General features: G+C 41.6%; 2 protein-coding genes across 3 annotated transcripts; both read right to left on the bottom strand.

The window, feature by feature from the left end:
- Positions 1-238: 238 nt before the first annotated feature.
- Positions 239-13,706, bottom strand: frmd6 (FERM domain containing 6). 2 transcript variants are annotated; one of them, XM_077732093.1, is made up of 16 exons: positions 13,594-13,706; positions 13,194-13,430; positions 11,493-11,642; positions 7,632-7,842; positions 7,220-7,310; positions 5,948-6,027; positions 5,587-5,663; positions 5,314-5,500; positions 4,467-4,622; positions 4,280-4,345; positions 4,115-4,183; positions 3,613-3,787; positions 3,078-3,389; positions 2,502-2,633; positions 2,332-2,423; positions 239-2,194 (listed from the first exon to the last, which is right to left on the bottom strand). In XM_077732093.1, the coding sequence occupies exons 4-16, from the start codon at positions 7,728-7,730 to the stop codon at positions 1,925-1,927; spliced, it is 1,806 nt and encodes a 601-aa protein (XP_077588219.1). In that variant the 5' UTR covers positions 7,731-7,842; positions 11,493-11,642; positions 13,194-13,430; positions 13,594-13,706; the 3' UTR covers positions 239-1,924. The 2 variants fall into 2 exon arrangements, with proteins under 2 accessions (XP_077588219.1, XP_077588218.1); XM_077732092.1 differs by lacking the exon at positions 11,493-11,642.
- A 3,569-nt stretch (positions 13,707-17,275) lies between these two features.
- On the bottom strand, positions 17,276-18,517 carry LOC144206889 (dynein regulatory complex subunit 4-like). Its single transcript, XM_077732105.1, has one exon. It carries the CDS (start codon positions 18,454-18,456, stop codon positions 17,287-17,289), a length of 1,170 nt encoding a protein of 389 aa, XP_077588231.1. The 5' UTR covers positions 18,457-18,517; the 3' UTR covers positions 17,276-17,286.
- Between the last annotated feature and the right edge of the window lie 2,318 nt (positions 18,518-20,835).

The raw sequence follows: 20,835 nt of genomic DNA, 5'->3' as shown, positions 1-20,835 counted from the left end.
TTAACTGTTTATTCACACCAAAATTCTGACCAGTATAAGTAATGAAAGCAGAGGGAGGCAAAATTAATATGAAAAGCAAAGTTTTTAAAAAAATCAAAAATTAACCACAAAAATAAATAGGTAAAATGATTTTTTTTAAGGTGAATGCAATACCCTTCCATAGGAATACATTAAATTTGAATCAAAACTAAATGTACACACATATTTTTTTATCCCAAATCAGCACACAAGAACAGCCTCCTGGCAAATAGATGTAGATTTTTAATCAGATATTAGAGGCATTAGTACCAAAAAGGCACACAGTCTGCTTCATAAAAATAATGAGAAACCTTTTTTTTTACGCTACAAGTTGACAAAAACATGTTTTTTTCCTGAAGAGCAAGATAGATCCTTTCACAGAAAGGATGACAGAAGAGGCATCAAAGAGACTTAGTAGAAAAAAATGGTGGTTCTTCTTTTTTTTTAAAGGTTCTGTACCTTCATTATGATAAAAGAAACCATCTGTTAAAAAAAGAACGTTCTTATTCATAAAATTTCAAAATAAAACATTTTAAGAATACACTGTAAAAAACACAACACTTGTTCAGTTGCTGCAATGCATTAAAAAACAATTAAAGTTGAGCAATCTGCATATTGACCGCTTTCGCACATTTTTTGTCTTTTTCATGTAACAAAAACTCGAATACTCATAGTTATCACGTGTCTAGCGCTAAATGCAAAAATCAGAAAAATGATCGTATTGTATTTGAAAGTACAACCTCCATTGACTATCATTTTACTGTTATTGAACGGCACTGACACAAAACGCCTGACAAGATTGCCTCCCAATCCAGTTCTATATTCATATCTTTGCAAATACTCCCCTAAAGTCTAAAGTGTTCTTTTTTTGGTCTTGTTTCGCTTTAGGACAAAATCGAGCAGCCTTCCAAGTGTCTATTTAAAGAAAAAAATATGTCCAATTCATTTGTATTGCGAGGGAGGCGAATGAACGTTCACATTTGGACGTCTAACACAGTCAATGGCACCAACAAAAGTGAACCGAAGTCCAGTTTAAAGGAGTCATCTTGTTTTTTTTTCCATTAGAAATTAAAAATTCAAGTGAATCTGGAGAGTTCAAATTTCATATACTATTTTTTTTTAGAATACCGGCACAATCATTCATCTTGTGGAAACGTCACACACACATACACACGTCGACTTTTAGATGAAAAAAAGAGGGATTTCCCTGATAAATTCATTTTGGATGGAATCACTATGAACTAAGTGAGTATTCAATTGGATTTGTAAGGGGGAAAATGACATTTAAGTTCAGTTGTTTGTATGCTTTGAAATGTTCTGCATGTCTTGACACTTAAAAATACTTTGAGCAAAGCATATTTCACATGACGTACATTTATACTTGGGTGTTATTTGTTCCTTTTAGTTGCCGGTGTTCAAATAACGGAAGGGGGGTGGCGATTGTCTTGGGTAAAAAAGGCACGTCGGGTGGCGCACGCCTCGCTTTGTCCAGAGTTGTGAGAATTGTCCATTTGTCCATCTCATCGTCTTTGGTTGCTATTTCCCCATTGGAGTCATTTGCCATCCCTTTAGTGTTGCTGCTCTATGGTAACTTTTGGACATTTGTTTTTACTATTCTAGTTTTGGGGAAAAAAGAAAAAGAAAAACAAACTACAGTTCAATTTTTTGTTTCGTGTGTCAACAAAAACAAGGTCTTTCTCAGGGTTTTATTTTATTTCCCAGCTGTCTATCCCATAATGGCACATGTGACAAAAGTTAGTTTTCTGTTTGTCAAGTATCAATTAAGAATCAGGAAACTATTAAGCTTCACTTCCCATTTGATGTTGACACACAAAAGATGGAAAATACACTTGTTTGTGGAAAATTGGGGGGGAAAAACAAATGGCTAAAAGGTACACAGAGTTCTTCACACTACAAACTCGGGCACGTCGTCGCCGGTGAGGTCCAGCGAGAAGTACTTGCTGGTTCTCTTGATCCCGGCACACTGATCGGCCAGACTCTGATAGGCTCCGCCTCCACCGTCGCTCAGCTCCTGGGCACACCCAAAAGTGTAGCTATGCGCCGTGTCCTGGCACAGCTCGGCCCACTGAAGGCAGTCCTTCTGGTACAGGCGGACGTCGTCCAATGACTGACTGTGGCGGTCACCGGACGATGAAGGCTTTCGGCACGTCGACGTCTGCAAGCCGCAAAGAAATACAATTAAAAAAATGCTTTTGGACATATAATTTTATATATATATATTTATAAATGTTCATGAAAATGTGCTTTGACATTGGCAGACGTCTTTGGTCTTTGTAAAGGGCGTTTACCAACCTGTGGGAGAGACTCGATGCTTTGTCCTCTCATCTTGACGACCGTCTCCGAGGAGCTGGATGTGGACGAGCCGACGTCTTTCACGACGAGACCTGTCGACGTCACGTTTCGAAAACTCATTGAGCAATTGTCAATGAAAAGGCTGTTTTGAAATGAAATCCAATTCTTACCAGATAATCCATTGTTGTGATCAGGGGACATGGTCAACATGTCCTCAGTGATGTGGATGCACAGCTCCTGGTGTAGGGATGTCTCGCTGAGCTCCTCGTAGTCTTTCGGGTCGTCCACTAGCATCTCGATCTCTGTCGGGATTTATATCTGATTTCAACCTTTGCAAACTTTGGTTTGTGTCTTTTTTTTTTAAGCTTCATTGACTTATTAGCACAAATATGGCAAATGCTGACAAGGGCAGAATGAGTCTTTGAAGTAAAAATGTTATGCTTAGTAAAAAATTGCTGGGGATTTATGCAGTTCATATTTTTTACCAGCGCAGCTTTTGGGGTTTTGACTTGAAGTCTAATACAAACAAAAATATTTTTATAGCTGAATAGTCAAGTAATTGCAAAAACAATTGGCAATTAGCTGACTATTGAAAGTAATCCTAGTTGAAACTTGTTATTCTTATACTTACAGTTGAGTGGCACATCTTAAGGATTTCAAATGGTTTGCTCAATAATCATAGCTTAACAAATATATATGTATATATATATATATATATTTTTTTTTGACTTTTAGTTTTACCGTACCGTCATCATCCAGGATTCGCTCTTTGCCACCACCGCTTTCCACGCCCGACGTGCGCGAGCTGCCGTGACTGGCGGTGGATGAGCCGCACGTCCTAAGGGCCCCGCGGGGGGTTGGGTGGGTCACGCGGATGCTGTCCGCTTCGATGCCAGACGTGTGCGAACTGCCGTGGCTGGCGGTGGAGTGGCGGGAAAGGCGTTTGTGGCGGGAGCCGCTGCCGGCGCTGCTACCGCTGGCCCGTGAACGCTTATCCAGGTGATCCATGTCCAGGTCCAGAGCATCGCTGATATAAGACTCGCGGTACTGTTTCTTCTCTGGAAATTCACACAAATTAGAATTTAGTGGAATGTCTTTAAATATTCTTTTCTTTTGTTTTTTTAGAGAACTACTGCATGGGTATGCTTCATATTAAAAATAAAATGATTGTTAAAAACCGAGATTGGCAAGTAATTTCAGTGAATTGAGATTATTGCCTCCTGCTTCCAGTCCATTTCGTAGCTCTATAATGAATACAAGAGAAAATGGAACTTGACTGACCTTCATGTTCCTCCAGCCGGCGGACCTGCTTGAGGACGGGCTGCAGATTCATGTAAAGTCGGTGGCTGTTGCTGAGCAGCTGGAGGAGGTGGCGGGAGCGTGCGGGGCACCCCGTATAGTAGATGAGCTTCCGGGCCGAGGGTAGCCCGTCTGGGAGGATCTCAAATTTCTTTCCCTGGGGGGAGGAAGTAAATAAACACTCATGGTTCAGTGGAATTGACAGCACGGGACGTCCAGTACTGCATTCTGACTGGGAAGCAAATGAGTTCAATGAGTGCCCATTAAAGTGTTAAATGTTCCGTATTACCAGGACTCTCTGTAAGTGTACATAGTGTCGTGTCGTGTTTTATATGTAGGTCTACTTTGTGTGTGGGCAGGAAAATCCTTCTTAATTCTTAGATTGGTTCCAGAGGCCTCACGGGGCTGACGCACAACGCCGTGGAAGAGAAAACAAGCCTTGCCAGAAGAAGCTTAGGATGATTTGATGGCATATGTGACTCACCACGAAGACAAGCTTCCCCACATTGGTCCACGGGAAGTCGTACAAAAGCTGCCTCACGGAGCCGACGTTCTGTAAACATGGAGCAAAGATTAACGTGGCCGCCGAGTGGATTAAGTGATCATCCGCGCATGGAGCAGTCTATCCGATCCAGATGAAGGATTGTACCTGGAATATTTGAATCCCACGTAACGTCAATCCTAAAGTAAGGGATGCCTCCACTTCTTTCTTGTCCTAAATCAAAGTTAGAACATCAGAGGGAGGATGGTTAATAAACAGAGGCTGGCTAATGACTTAAGACACCCATTCATCTCAATTCAGCACTATTTGGCTTATAATAATATTTAGTACTGACTTTGAAGAGTTTGTAGTAATGGACGGTAACATCATCAAGCTGCGCGCATTCCTTGATGTACTTGAGATGCGCCTCGGAGGCGGTGAGGGCAAACTGGTCCTTGTGCATGTTGGGGATATGTCTCAGAATGTAGTCGCGACCACGTTTGGTTATCACCTAAGTAAAAAGATGAATAAAAACCTCAATTATAATCCATTATGAAGTTCAAGTGTGGTGAAGGGAAAAATGGCGGACACCAAGTTGACCATGTAGCTTCTAATTTGGGGGTTTTCCTTTTTTTTGTTATTTCCTGTGGTGAGTTATGATAAGGAGGAAGATTGCAGGAAGTGCAGCGCCATCAGCCGGGTGTGGTTTCACAAACCAAGAAAACCCAAACTCAGAAATAAGTGTGTCACCTCTAATGACAAAAATTCCAACTGGTCAATGGCTGCCAGTGATTCAAAAATGCTGCACTCCTTCTGACCTTTGCTGTCAACCATTCAGATGTTTTTCATTGTGCTAAGTGTTATATTTGTCATCTTCAGGGTTTTGTAGTATATGGGTTAAAGCTTTTCTTGTTTATACGTATATACCCAATTTCCTAAACCTTTTTAAGTGTTTAATTTTCAATTTCCTTTTGTTTTAAACTTCAGTGTCATTAAATTGCATTTAATTGCATGTTTACACCAGTGCTAGTGTTTAAATCGTTGAAATAAAAACATTCAAAGTGTTTTTTTAACTGGCTCAAAATGACCCCAAAATGAACCGAATGGATGAGCGCTGCAAGGAACTGAACAGACACAAAATGACATTTTAGTGTAGTGTTACACCCATATACAAAACAAATATAGCTATTAGGCACACTCACCCAGGGGGGAAAATAAGCTTCGGGTTCAAAGTATTTGCCAAAGTGCTTATTCCGTTTGAAGTTGCCCAAGTCAGCCTGCAGGGCGAAAGCCGCCAGCAGGAAGTACGCTTCCTCTCTCTGGATGCACTGTGAGACTAGCACCTGTTTCCTCAGGTGCCAATAGTAATAGTACCTGGCAGCCCGGTCACTAAAAATCACAAAAACACACACACACACACATTCATGTTAGCACTCTAGTTGACAGTCACAATTAAATGAGAAAGCCACACTTGCCTGATCAAGCGTCCGTTTTCCACGTAATACTGAGCTCTGAAATGGATGATCATTGGTGGGCCAAACTGGTCGATTCCCTGTAGAAGAGTTCATCAAGCTATAATTCAAAGGAATGTGGCCTACTCTATTCTGGTAGACTGCAGTGCAACATTTTTTAAACATGGTGGGAGAGAGTGCGTGCATCATGAAGAGAACAAGTTTATATTTGTTCAAGAGACTGTCAAACACCTGGTATACATGACTCTGTGTGAAAGACAAAGTATTCTGGTGTGTAAATAGTGACTTATCAACTACGTCATTGTGGCACAGTGACCAGGGAGGGAGTCAGGAGAATGCAAGGACAGATTTACTGTGTGCTTACCTTGCTGGCTTCTTTTTTCCATTCTTTGGGGCAGTACTTGGATAATTTCTGATCCAGTTCCATGTAAATGTGTTCATTATCTGCACAGAAAAAGGCACATTTTCATTTAGCCAGCTTTGGGTATGTTATTATTGACACATACTTTATACACAAAGGGCGACCCCAGAACAGGAGGTGTCCTCCAGGTGGGGTGTGGGGACAGTGACTGTCACAAAAGTGGCTGGGTGGCCATTGTTTGACTTGGGCATTTGACACTGCTCAGACAAACACTTAAAGAATGTCCTACAATCAGACCCTCTGGCTCCGAGCCACAGCGCTGCCCAGCCCGCCATTGGCTCATCTGGACGCCAGCTGTCTGAAAACAACATTTTTATTTTGTGTTTTTTTTTTTTTTTGCAACAGGCTATCTACTTCTGCAGTTGTCTGCCAGCATTACTGTCATCTGAGTGCTTCAACAATAAATTGACAAATTGACTGTAACGTTTATAAAAGGGTACTTTCATCATTTATATTGTTGAGCTACACATTTTTCAAATGCTTTTTTTAGGCTTTAACTCTTTATAGGGCAAGTCACTGTATCCGAGTTTTAAAAAAAATACCGTATTTTCTGATCAAATAAAAGAAAATGCCCCCCTAAAATGACACTTTACATATACTTTTTTCCCCTTCATTGTCCATTTTTTTGGCTGGTGCGACTTACAGTGATGGTACTTATCTTACAACAGACATAAATCTCATTAGTCTGCAAAAAATCCATAAATTAGCAACACTTGACTAGTCAAAGAGCCAAAGGGTTCAATTCAACACGGTCTGTCTTGTGTACAGTGACAATAAAAGATTCTACTCGAATCTATTCTATTAGAGTCCCAAAAATAACGGTAATCATTTGTGGCAGCCCTATTTGCACTCACACACTAAACTACACACACACACACACACACACACACACACACACACACACACACACACACACACACACACACACACACACACACACACACACATATGCAGCAACTGATATGACCCTTCCAGGGCTGCACAATAGAGTTAGTCAGAATGAGGGGGCCCGGGTCCATGGAGACCTCCATGACAGCTAGGTGAGACATGCTACATTTAGGGCCCATTGCGCTTTTCCCAGCCAAGGAGAAAAAATGCCAGGCTACAAAAGTTTTTAACGGGTCAGTGTTCACAATGGGCATGTCGTGACCCCCTCCTGCAGCCGTCTGAAAAGTCTTCAGTAAATAGATTTGGCACACAAAATGGTGGACTTACTTTGAATAACACTGAGTCCAAATAGATGACAGTCCTTCAGCCTCAAAAGGTCACACACCTGGACCAACAGCTCCTGGCACAGGGTTTTTACCTAAAGTGGAAATGATAGGGTCACATTTTTATCTTAACATTTTCAATAACAAAATAATATCATGGTTAACATCAAATGAAATCAGTGCACTTTAATAGCTTAAAGAAAATAATTCATTGAAAATGTTTTTCCATTCATGTTTCACTCTGTGGGAGAAAAATGCCTGTGTTTAGTTTTAGGAGATGTGTAGCATATCCCACATGACTGACCATTTTACAATTGCTTTTTTTTTTTTTTTTTGAAAGGTCAGCAGAAAAACATATTCCTGCAGTTTGAGAATGTTTGAAAAGCACCAAAGCGGAAGAGGCGTGTTCCACTCACATTGACTATGACGTTGAGCGTATCGTCATTGGGCAGAAAGACACAGACGCAACGGCGGTCCTGCATGGCTTTGTTGTTATGGAAGTTCCCTTTGCTCATCTTCGTGTGAGCCCACCGGCCCTCTACCACCGCCACTGATGCGCCGACTTCAGCCGCGCTTCAGTACTCGCCGGGAAGAGGTGCATGGAGACACCCCGGCTGCGCTCGACCACTGTGTAGACACATTGACCAAAAGGGTGAGATTTACGTAGATGAGCTTCCCGGATACTGTGAAAATTCCCAGAGGACAAAAGAAGGTCACCAAACAACTGACAAAGGGCCAGACCAAATAGTTGTTGAATAATCATTGAATGGTGGCAGTTTATTTATATTGAATTGAATCCTGTTATTGTCATTAGACAATTATAATGCGATTACATGGGTTGGTCAACATAATAACTCCCAAGGAATCCATGGCCCATGACAAAGATGATTTAGATAAGGGTAATTGTTTGACTTTTCATGACTTTTCAGCTGACCACCTACTTTGGGATATCATGGGGGTGTTGAAATGTCACATTGCTTCCTAATACAATGTTGAATTATTCTCTCTGAATAAATAAAGTACTGTAAGCAAGCACTAGTGGAAGTACCAAAAAAAGGCTTTTATTCAGCTGGTGTGAGAAAGATTCCTAGTCAACGCCTATTAGCTTGTGTGCCACTTGTGACCAATTGGGTCCTGTTTGATGTCACTATAAAATTAGGTTAGGTTAGAACTTTATTGCATCCCGTATTCTGGAAATGTATTGGTTGCAGTAGCAAGACAGGCAAAAGACACACAAGACATTGTAGACCTAGGTAAAAAACTGGAGCCACATACGAGAAGTCTACAAAGTGTGGACCTTCTGCGGACTTAGACTAAGGTTACCACACAGTTCCTCATGAGTCTGGAGGACATAGTAGATTTTTGGATTAAAATAATAAAAAAAAAACAATGTGCATTCCCTGGTCATATATGTGAGTGACTACTTCTTGTGTTGGGAGTGATGGACCTATTGGCTTCTCACTTAAGGGGTCACCATAGTCAAACTGTAGAATTGCCTGTTAGATTATGCCAGATGCCATTTAAAAAAAAAAGAATCATACCAATGTTAACATGATCAAGACTTTGAGGACATTTTATATACTGTACTTTGTGAGGGCTTTTCAATCTCGGTTGACTTTTAGCTGTAAAGGAAACGACATGAAAAAACTGTAGCGAGGCTCTAAAAAGTGGGTTAAGCTGAAGATCGTGTTGCGGATCTGCAGATCGAAGTGAGTCAGCCATAACCGAGTGAAGTCATCTTCTAATGCATTGTAACATCTGCACACAAGACCGCAGAAGGACGTGAAAATTCTCCGACCAATTAGGGCAAGCGAGGGAGAGTGGCAGATAATCATATTAGCGTCCCGGTGGAGTGCGATGCAACAGCAGTGCAGGGTCATAACAAAGAGCTGCCAACTGAGCTTCCTGCGGCCTTTTCAGCCCCGCAAACAGAGATTTCTGTCAACGTGGCAAAGCACTCGGCGGCAGAGCCTGTCATCAAATCCTACAAAAGGGCTTTGGAGAGCGAGAGGGCCTCTCCCTCAAACTATGCAGGTCTATTTCTTAGTTTCAGACGCAGGATGAGTCGCTGCGCCTTGCTGCTTGCGGGGAACAGCGAGTCTAAAGGAAAGCTTCCCTGGCTTTGGTGATCAAAAAAAAAGAAGGGGAAAATCGCATCCCGGGAGGAGGCTGTCGCTACACTGCAGGTAGAGGAAGTGTCAATCCTGAATAAAGAGAGCACAGGAAAGATGGAGGTGGTGTTCAAAGGCGAGGGCTGTGAGAGAAAGAAAAAAAAAAAGGAAAAGTGCTGCAGTCAGGAGAAATCCGGGCTCACATCTGCTTCTCATTTTGACAATGTCTACCATTGATTCGAGATGCGGCGCCCACAAACTACATTCCTACTTAGCGTACTACAACTGTCCAAATAACTCTGTAATAAACGGTCAAATAACGCACTCCCGTTAGAGCAGTAACCTCATTTTCATGAAGTTGTTCACAGTATTCAAAACTAACCTTGGCTGGGGAGATGACCCAAAAAGCAATACAGCCCCGCCTGCATTGAGAATATGAATTCAATAGTTATTCACTTTAAATTCACAAGTAAACACTGCCATAAAAATAGAAGCAGTGAAACTTTAATGACAGTAACAAAGTAGTAGAATTGGAATTCCAGGAAAGCTTTATTGACACAATTTGTTCTTGGCAACGTAAAAAAAAAAATGACAAGTCTATTTTTGTCTATCATTGTTCCCGAGGCATTTGTGTGTCACTATTCAATGTTTTACGAGTAAATATCGTGGCAGAGTGCCTGTTAAGGGTCCTTCTCTAAAAATGTAGCGCGGATTATGCATTAAATTGTCTGTTTGGGAAATGTGGCTTTATTCTCCATTTTATCAGTGAGTTGGCCTTTGGGGTGAAAAATGTGTTTTAATCATGAAATAAGACGGATAAATTCACGGTCCACTGGATCTACTATACGTCGTCCTTAGCGGGGATGTTTCAAGGGCTCGCTTTGAAAGGTCGTGACTTTTTCCCGCGGCCAGGAGAACTGTTTATTCAGCTGAAGAGAAAATGCTGCTGAGCTTGACGACTCCCTCTAAATCACAACGGTCACGCGGCGGCATTAGCTTTGACGGTGATGCTCAAGCTGACTCCTTCTTCCCACCCCGTAAAGCTGCTTGCTAGTAGCTTAAGAAGCGAGATGTAAATGGGGGGAAAAGGCCCGTTAAGCGATGCACACTTGATGTCTTTTGTGGGATGTTAAGCAGTAAACATACTTCATTGTGTGTAGTGCTATGCAAAAGTGCTGAGGGGAGGCACCTGTCTATAAATACGAACCTTGTATGTTTTTAGCCTTTAAGCCTAATCTCCCAATGGAAGAAGACTGATTTTTACACTACACTAGACTATACTACAACTACAGCCAGTAGTTGTTTTAAGTACTTTTCAAGTGAGCATATTGTCAAGAGATGGATGATACTTGATGCAAGGTTTCAAGCATAACACATTCATTTCAGCTATAACATGACTACACGTAGCCTGGACTGAGATTTGCTGGTTTTAAGTCGAGTAATTTTCACATTGCAGAGAGAAGGGTGGTGGAACATCACAGACCCACTGGCGACATGGTGGCCAAGTATGCATGTATGACAAGGGACTTCATTGTTAACACTGTACAGCAATCCTTCCAATATTACGGTTAATGTAGACCAAACATTTAAATTGACTATCAAATTTTGGGTTTAAAAATGCTCCAAAAAATCTTGTGGTGAGTTCATGTATGTATCATTACAGTCATAACCTTAAAAAAAAGTTCATCTTTGAACATTTTCTATGCATCACTATACAATTTACTTTTGTTGTTAAAGATATTCATGAAACAAACACAAAAAAACAAAACAATGCGCGTTGGTATTAGCTCGTTACAAGTCTTTTTTTGGATGAACAAAAGGAACATACATGCCTTCCTTCATGAGAGGCTGCCAACCATGTGCTTTGGTTTGAAGCGATCGCCTACTATCCCACGCACGCAATTGCAAAACAGTACAAGACGACATGTTAGAACAGACCCAGCTCCCCACCCAGTGCTGTAGCCTGAACCGCGTGTGAGTAATTCCCCAACACGCCGCAGCGACGTCAACCCAGCCATTAGGTGTGCTCAAAATAGAGTACGACAGCATTTAAGGAGAGGGTTAAGACGTGAGTTGCAATTAGAGAAAAACCAAAACTCGACATTTGCTGGATCCCGGCTTACATTCTGACAGTTTGCTACTGACAACATTGTACCATTTTCATACCTGATACAGGTCTCCTTTGCTGTTTTTTAAAAAATGGATTGGTATGTTTAAAAGTTGAGCAGAATGTTCAACAGCATCCGGCTGCATGCATCCACCTGCTATTTGGGCAGCTCATGAATCAATCAGTCAGTCATGTTGGTCGAACATCACCTCATTGGAAGGAAAAAGCATCATGAAAATCACCAATCAAATAATAACATTGCTCTATTTAATCGTATGGAAGATTTTTTTAACCTACACATGGTTCAAACCCTCTTCAATTCGCCTCTTAACTCATTTCCAGCCATTCTAGCTGATATAAATTTTAACTAAGATACCGTTACATCCAGAAACTATCATTGACATTAAAGAACGTATACATGATTTCACGCAACTATACCGTAGTCGATAGTTGAAAAATTGCAAAAATAATTGCCGATGAGTTGACTCCCAAAATATTTGTTTGTGGCAGACTTGACAAGGACTAAGGGGTCCGTTTCCTTGCATAGACCAAAGCGGTGTGAAAAAACACAATCTAAGGAAGGAGAGACAAATACAGGAAGTAGTGAGACATTTTTTTTACTAACATTGACTTGGAGAGACAAATCCACACATTTCTCTGCAGCAGGTGTGACCTCTGTAATAGCCCAAAGAATACTAAACATATAAACCCCACTTGCAATTGTTTGCGTTGGCTCCCATTGTTCACAGAACTGATTTTAAAGGGAAACACAACCTTTGTCGACTCAGCAGAAAGATTGTTTATAAAATTTAAAGAAGAAAAAAACAATGAAGATGAAGATTGACCTTTCAGAGATAGGCTCCGCACCTTTTAACGCCACACATTCCAACCATTCATCTCAATGAATCATCAAAACACACAGTGAACATCCTCATTTCCTACTGCAACGGCACTACTTCTATCCAAACATAACAAAAAACACACTTTTAACCAAAGATTGGTCAAGCATTATGATGCAACATGAACATTAAAATGGTCACACCAAGATTGCATCATTACTTTCATTAGGTAGCATGTATACTTAATAATTTTTTGTATTTCTGTTTCAATTTCTCCCTTTCCCATCACATCCCTCTTATACCAATGTTGTCAATGAACAAAAAATGGACGTCTATCATCGTCAATGGCAGTGTAACATGAACTTTTTTTTTCTTTTAAGTTTATTTAAAAACAACAAACTCAGCAAGATCTGGAGACCTCCAAGGCAGTTTAAAAAGTTCGTGGCATCTGGAAACCTGCATAAACACCATTTTGTCCTCGTAACATCTGACTGACTGTTTGTATGTGTGTGCGTGTGTGTATGACAGAGTAATTACACAACAACAAGGGAGGAAATTAGCACTACTCCAAAGAATGCGCTCCTGAGGGATCACTTGAAAAAAAAAACTTTGCTTTGTTTTCCTCATCACATCAATCGGAGATGACACAATTAGTGGAGAGGCTAAAAAGAATACAGTCAAAAGTTGCCAACCTAAATTCCATGGTAACATTCCCCTCTGCATTAACACTGGCAGCATCATCAAGTTACGTGTCGAGACACAGATTTACACGGGTTCAAACAGCCCACTTGTCAATATAAAACCAGCGAATAAAATGAGAATATAGGCATTATAACAAGTTTTACGATGTGACGTGACATTAGGAAAAGCTTTGATTAAGTTTTTGCGATTTAAATCTTGCCTAACAACCACTAAACTCACCTTTTCTCGAAGAAAAAACGACGTATTTCCATAAAGATGGGTTAGATCCAAAGGCGGCGTTGTTTGTGGTGGTTGATATAATAATAATAATTAGAGATCCGTAGTGCCAAGAGAGAATAATTGAAGTTTGACGGACGAGGCTCTAGTAGGTCGACGCGCGCCACATTGTGCCCGAGCTCTAGTTTCTCTTCTGGGTTTGCGTGAGCTCGGCGAGAGGGGGCGTCGGTAAGGGGTGTTCTGTGAAAGAATAAAGACGTAAAATGAAGAACACAGCCACAGAATGGCACCGTTTTTTGTTGTATTTACCTGAAAAACGGTAATTATATATATTGAATTCGGATTTATCATGAGTTACTGAGTTTAACATAGTGAAACATCGGGACGCTATCTTAAAACTCACCCATTTTCATTCAAAGTTGGTATCGTCTACGGCTGCTTCTCATTCCTTTGCCGACGGGATTGGAAGATTGGAGTGTCCCACCGGCTGTGGAAGGGGACCAAGCGGGTGGGACTCTGTGTGGAGATATTAAAAGCAAGACCAGAAAAAATCTTGTTATGTGGGCCATCTTTCTTTTCCTTTTTCTTCCCAAAGCGGAAATGACTTGTATAAAAACGTCTCATAAATCACAGTGTATTCCCGAAACAATTCACAAAGCTGGAAAAACTCACTTTAAACTAGCTAGGGCTGGGCAATATTGACGATATATCGGAAAAATGTGATATGAAGGGACACAAAAAGACATTCAGGTTCCCAAATACTGCAGGAATATATTTTACCACTTATATCTTTAATGTGGTTTGTATTATAAATTATAATTATAAGTTAAAAGTTGTTTAATGAAGTAAGGAAAAGCTAACCCCTGACCAGTGTTTTAATCTGAAGAAACAAAACCCTGGGAAGATTATCATGACAACAAATATGACCTTTACTTTGTTCTGTAAACAATATGATCTAATCTTTATTCATTCAATGCCATTGAAGCTGCGGCTCCAGGGCCTCATGCGGCTCTCGTAATCCTTCTGCTGTGACTTTACATGAGTTCATTGGCGATCATTGGAGTCACAGTACTATCTAGCGACATCTGAATTTTGTTATCGTTTGGCCAGACAAAAGAAACGTTGAAGTCATCTTGAACGCGCCACTTTTGCACACTCAAGTAATTGTTATGGAAGAGAAAGAAGGAACGACAGAGCGGAGGCGAGATAGGCCAAAGAAAGTTATGCTTGAAGGCAGAGACACAGTGAAGATGGTACCAGATGGTACTGTGAAAATAATATGCCACCCTCAATCAATACACTTGTCTTCCATTCATACACTGGAGCCTCCCACCGTCAGTTCAGAAAATTCATGCAAAAAAAAATTAAAACCCAGGGACCCCAATAACAGTTTAAAGTTGTTGTTTACAAATGCAAAATATCAATATCACATCCATATTGACTGTAATTTTGTTTGTTTTTTGAAAATGAGGTATATTTCTCAAATACAGGACTTTTTGAATGATAGTAATATTGAGAATTTGTTGTCGAGATGTTATAAAAGTTTTTGGAGAAAGGCTGACCTATATATACCAGCAAATGGGGTGCTTGTTTCGGGGAAACTTTAAAGTAGCTACTTATAAAGTAACTCCAGAGTTGGTCACATATTCAAGGAATGTTTTTACTGCAGTTAAGGGGGGATGGAGTTTTAACATGGGGGTGGAGGGCATGCATAAAATAGCAGTGCAATGATGCCTGAATTTACACTCTCAGGTGACACGTTTGCACTTCAAAGTCAACAATGCAACATTCCCAAAGGTCCTTTTATGTTTCTTTTACTGCATCGTAAAGTGACCACCTTACGATAAAATGTGTAGTCATTTCAAAAATGTAAATCCAAATAATTTGATGAACCACTCATTTCTATACCCGATAATATCTCCTTTGAAATTAGCATGTTCCCCTAAAAGCCACGTCATTTGTGGCCATGCATAATTGAGCAGCTACAACCATTTGGAGTTCTTCAAAATGTTTTCACACAACAGACGGTGTCATTTTCCCTAGCTCATTGCACATCAGGAGCTAATGACAAAAGCTGCTGACTGCCTTTAAATGGCTCTTGAAATGGGCTCAGTCGGCAGCTCGGTTTTGGGGGTGCCGTGGGATACACTGCGGGAGGGGCACTGCTGCAGCAGTTCAGCCTCGCCCGCTTGCGTTCAAATCTTTCATTCATTCATTCATTCATTTTCTGAACTGTGTGAATGCCAGGTCTTTATGAAGTTTTTCTAAAGACCAAAAACAGTCCTCGGTTTCTTCTGTCATCCGTCCGTAAAAAAGTAGGAGAAATGTCATAAGGAACAATAACAAATGATAGTGACATCCTTGAGCGTAGTAGAAAGCTGGAGTCAGGACAAAACAGTATCAAATGTACATAAACATTTTACAGTGAGGCATGATAGGGAGACGACTGCAAAGAGGAAAAGAGGAGCAAATATTTGGCTTTAGCGGAGAAATGTTTGGGTTTCATCTTGTCCAAAGTCCAAAATCCCTGGGGAAAAAAACAATGCCAGTCGATACCCTCGCAGGTGTGCGCTGACCTCAGATTCTCACATGCGCTTCCGTTTTGTTGACCAGGAAAGCGAGGCCAGATGGCCCAATTGTTGGTTACGTCAGCTATCAAAATAATGGCTTATACATGTACAGTATCTTAAAGGCCATTTAGAAATGACAACCTGCAAATATTCCACGCACAAAAAAAAACCATTTAAAGCCACTTAACATACTCTATGTCGCGATTGGCTCCCAGCCTGAATTGCCTCGAAATGAAATGGCAACATCGGAATAAAGAACTACTCAGAATAGGAACAGTTACCTCAGTGAGGAACAGGAAGAAGGACTGTTTAGCTAAGGCCTAAAAATCCAGGTTAGGGATTGGTCCGTGGTGACAGATATTGGATGGGCCTAGTTCGGCTCCATGAGCTTTTCCACGGTGGAACATCTGGTTGCGTTTAGGCACGCCTGCTGTTCATTCTGCGCAACATTACAAGGCGCGGTCTGTTGTGATGTGTCATTGAGGTAAAGAATGTGGACATCCACTCGTGAGTTTGCAGAAATGGAAGTGTCGAAGAACACGTTTCCACGGCAACCATTTTAAATAAGTGTCATTTTCACACACATTCTCAACAATTTATATATGGTGAATCAATGTATGACAGTACATGTTGTTGGGAAAAAAAGGACTGATTCCCAACATTTCAGTGTATTTTTGTTTTCTAATTGCCTTTAACTGCGCTGTGTTCCAATCAGTTTTATCACCGCGACCATGCCAGCCACTCTGACAGTCATCAGGAAGTAGATTACTTGGGAGCATTGTGACCCACGTATTATCAGGACTAATGTGTTTTCAGGAGAAAGGTTGTAAAGCTAATCTTGTGAGCAAGTCAGTTAAGGGGTTTACCAATCTCCGGATTTGGTGCCAGACAGGCTGAGGAAAAAATAATTGAAAAAGTAACAGTGCACCTCGATTAAGCAACTTTGCATATCACTATCTGATCTCTCCAAATGGATTGATTTAATGATCGTTGCCAGATCTCCCTGTTAAAACATCTATAATTGTTAAAGGTAAGCAATGAGTAAACTAGTACTTGATGTGCACAAATAACAACAAACATACAAATGAATAATCTGTAAGTTATGAATAAATAAGTAGTCATCATAATAAGTAGTCACAACATAGATAAGTAGAGAAGTACACAAATAATAAGAAAAAAATGAAAAGTTAGTTAAAAAGTACTCTCAACACAAGTACTCTAGTCAACACAATAAGTATTAGTCAACATACATAAGTAGTCATGAATAAGTAGGGAAGTGCACAAATAACAACAACAACAAACAAACAGACAAATGAATAATCAATAAATAACAATAACTAAATCAATAAGTAGTCAACATACCCAATAAAAAATTAGAGGTCAACATAGATGAGTACATAGTTAAGTGGTCACATAAATAAGTAGGTACAAAAAGGGATACCATTTGTATTGGTCAAGAGATCTCGACCAGTATCGTGGAACCTGTGACCCCCCCCCCCCCCCCCCCCCGTTTCCCGTGGCCAGCGTTACTCGCTGAGACTCTTCTCCAGCTTCTCCAGAGTTTCCGAGGCCACTTGCAGCTTGAGCTTGAGCTGGCTCGTCTGCAGTCCGAGTCGGTTCTGGGCCTCCAAGAGTCCCGCCGCCTGCTTCTTGAGCAGAGCTTGGTGCTCCAGCTCCTTCTTCTCCAGGTTGCGCACCAGGACGCTTTGGTCGATGGACAAATCTTCCAGCGCCTCATCCAGGACCCCCAGGCGAGCGTCGCTGGCCTCGCGCTGCGCCTTGTCCTGGTTGTGTTTCTCCAGCTGGCGGTGGAGCTCCTGCAGGTTCATCTTGTCCAACTGGAGGCTCTTCCGCGGGCACCCCGGCTGCTTCTGGATGGACGACAGCTGGCGCACCACCCCCTGGCACATGAGCGTGGTGAGCTGCTTCTCCAGGAGCGAGATTTCCTCCATATGGGCTTGGTAGAACTCCCAGCTCCGCTTCAAGGCCAGGCGGAAGGCTCCGTCGTGCTCCTTTTTCAAGGTCTCCAGGCGGATTTGACTCTGGGTGTCCAGGATGTTGATCTCGGCCTCCAGCTTCATCTCCGAGGCCTCGATCATGGGCAGGATTTTGGCGTTGTGCTTGGCTTCCAGCTCCACCGTCCTCCAGTCGTGCGGGACGATGACGTCCACCATCTCGGAGGCCTGCTCAAACTTCAGCTGGGCGATGTGGTTCTGGCTGTACAGCTCCTTCTCGCTCAAGTCCACCTGCAACCGACGGATCTCGTTCAGGGCCCCTTGTTCCATCTCGAAACGCTTGTTGTCGTTGACGGTGGAGAAGCTGGTCTTTTCCAGCTTCAGTTGCGACACATTGTTGTGGCACTCCGACTCCAAGTGGCGGACTTTTTGCTGGTACTGCGCCACCTTCATGCGGTGGCGCATCTTGGCCTCGTCGCGCGCGATGCCGCCCTCGCGTAGCTTATCTTTCACGTCTTGCAGCTTCTGTTTGGAGATCTCCCAGAAGGCCTTGACCTGGTCCCTCATCAGTTGGAAGTTCTTCTTCTCCTCCCGGATGCGTCGCAGCTCTTCTGTAATCTTGGCCACGCGTTCCGCCAGCTGTGTCTCCGTCAGCTCGCACAGCGGCGTGTTTTCGTCCACTTCGGGCGCCTTGGCTTTGCCCTTCCCCTTCCCTTTGCCCTTGCCCTTCCCTTTAGGCATTTTTGCAATGGATGTGTTTTGAAAACAAAATCTTCCACGGATTCTATTACAGAAGGTCTGACGCTCATTTTCAAAAGGCTGCAACAACCAGCTCTCAAAACACAGTGATGTCACCTTTGTCAATGAGGTGTCCTTTGAAGAGAGAGGCCGGCTTGTTTGGCGTGAAAATCCTCATCAAACATCATAGATGACATCTTTAACAGGGGACTAAATATAAGTTTTTTTGATCTTTCTTTAACTCACTCCTCGGGGTCAACTAGGGTGCATGTGAACTCATTTCAGGTAGGGTGACCCTCACACTTTTTTTGCTCCAAGGTCTACTTTTTAACGATCTACTTTGTTGTTATGGTTGGAATTCAGGGGTGGGAAAAGTGTTCCTGGAGGGCCACTGCAGGTGGGTGCAGCTTTTAGTTCTTCAGACACTTTAACCAAATGGGGGTTGTGCTCAAACAAGAAGCACCTGACTGCAAACCAGTCATTGCACTTCTGACATACCAGATTTGCGGAAAGGTATCATACATGATTTACTACTGCGGGGGTCTTCAAACTTTTTTGGTTCAATATCTGCTGTACAAGGAGTTTCACGGGTAAAAATCCAATCTGGATTCATGCTAAATTTTACAGCAGACATGCAAAATTCGTGAGAGCCTAACTAAGGTAATGGACAGAGGGGAGGGATCAAAATGTTATTGTCATGTGATCGACCAATACTACCTTGGTGATCTACCAGTAGATCACCATCAAAAGAATAGAACCGATACTGAAAACAATGACTTGGACATTTTACCGGATTGTGAACTCTGTCCTCTGTTTTGAATTTTGAAAAAAAAAATCTGCCAGGTAAACAAGTTTATGTTGTAACTTAAAACCTTTACTCTGGGACGTTTGGACAAGGATTAAGTGTCTCCTAGGCTCTTGTCAGTTTCCACTAAACAACAGATTAGCACATTCCACAGAATCACTGATACATCTGAGAAAAATTATGGTTTTTAAGTTTTCACATGTTGATGTAAGTGGGTTTTTTCCCCCTGAAAGATGGGAGCTTTTCCTTTTTGGAGATCCCAAGATGGAGGTTTGACACAGTCACCACAAGTGGATCCACCCTCTTCCTCCTCTGGGAAGGAACTACAGTCCATAGAATTCCAGACGTAATCAAGCAAACCTCAAACACTGTTATTTTATCCAACCAAAAGACTGCAACTAGACCGTTTGGTGTTCTTGCTAACCGAAGAACGAAAAAAAGGGAGTATTTGCAATCTGAAATGGAAAGATGAGAAATTTCTAGGTAATAAGTTCCCAGAACTCCTGAAAAGGAATTTGGAATTAGCCCTATTTGACTTAAATTTGCCAGGGTGAAAAGTGATGACATTTTGGGACCCAAAGTAGTCACACTAAGTATGGCGATGCTTTGATTTTGTCTGCTTAGGCAGAAATAAATATATTTTCAATAAATAAAAGTAAGACTAGAGAATATATTTGACTTTTTTTAAAATGACTTAAAAATAGGATACATATTTGGAGAATTTTTAAGATCCATTGACCACCAAAATAGTTAGTCGATTCATTAAATCAAGTAGTTGTCCATTAGTCGATTTATTGTGTCGCCCCAAATTGGCAGAGAGAATTAAAGACTTCTAAAGCTATAACGTGTCATTCTTTAATTTTTGCACATTATAGTTGTTCCGGTTTCTGAAACATCTGCGTTACATATGCCACTTGGTTAACATCACTTTTGAGGGAAGGGAAACTGTGAGGTTTATGACCATATACATGAAGGAGAACATACATTCGAAAATTGGGGTCTTGTATCGGAAGGGACATGAATCACTTCCCGGGATGTTTTCAATAGAGAACATTTGATGGCAAGAGAATGCGTCTTGTGCTTAGCTGAAGCAGAGCCAAAACAGCCTCAAGAGCTGTGAAGACAGACTCAAATTTAATCTGTCATTTTTGTGCTGAAGCGCCACCATTTTGGCTCTAGTGCTTTGTTGGCATGCGAGAATAAAAGCAGCCAAGTGTGACCATGGTTGTGCTGGCGCACACGTTGGGGCCTGCCCTCCATTCAGCGGGATGAACCCAAGCTTACATTTGGGAATGTGTCGGCATGTCGAGCGTGAAATCCAAACAATGCAACTTGGTTCCATTTAAATGCCTCCCTGGGGAGGAAAAAAAAGCTGTTCCACAACTGAGTCTATAGTGGGAAGATTTTTAAAGTGGGGCTGACTGTCTGACCTCAGTTTGAAAGTCGAACTCAACGTGGAATATGTACAAACGACAACATGCTGATGCTTTTTGAGATAAGTTGACTATTCAGTGCGTGAATCTCACCGTTTATTGTTTATATTGCTAAAATCTGAAAATATTTACAAGATGAGCATT

This window comes from Stigmatopora nigra, chromosome 13, assembly GCF_051989575.1.
Source record: "Stigmatopora nigra isolate UIUO_SnigA chromosome 13, RoL_Snig_1.1, whole genome shotgun sequence".
In the NCBI taxonomy this organism is placed as follows: Eukaryota; Metazoa; Chordata; class Actinopteri; order Syngnathiformes; family Syngnathidae; genus Stigmatopora; species Stigmatopora nigra.
This window is presented reverse-complemented; position numbering and strand designations above follow the sequence as displayed.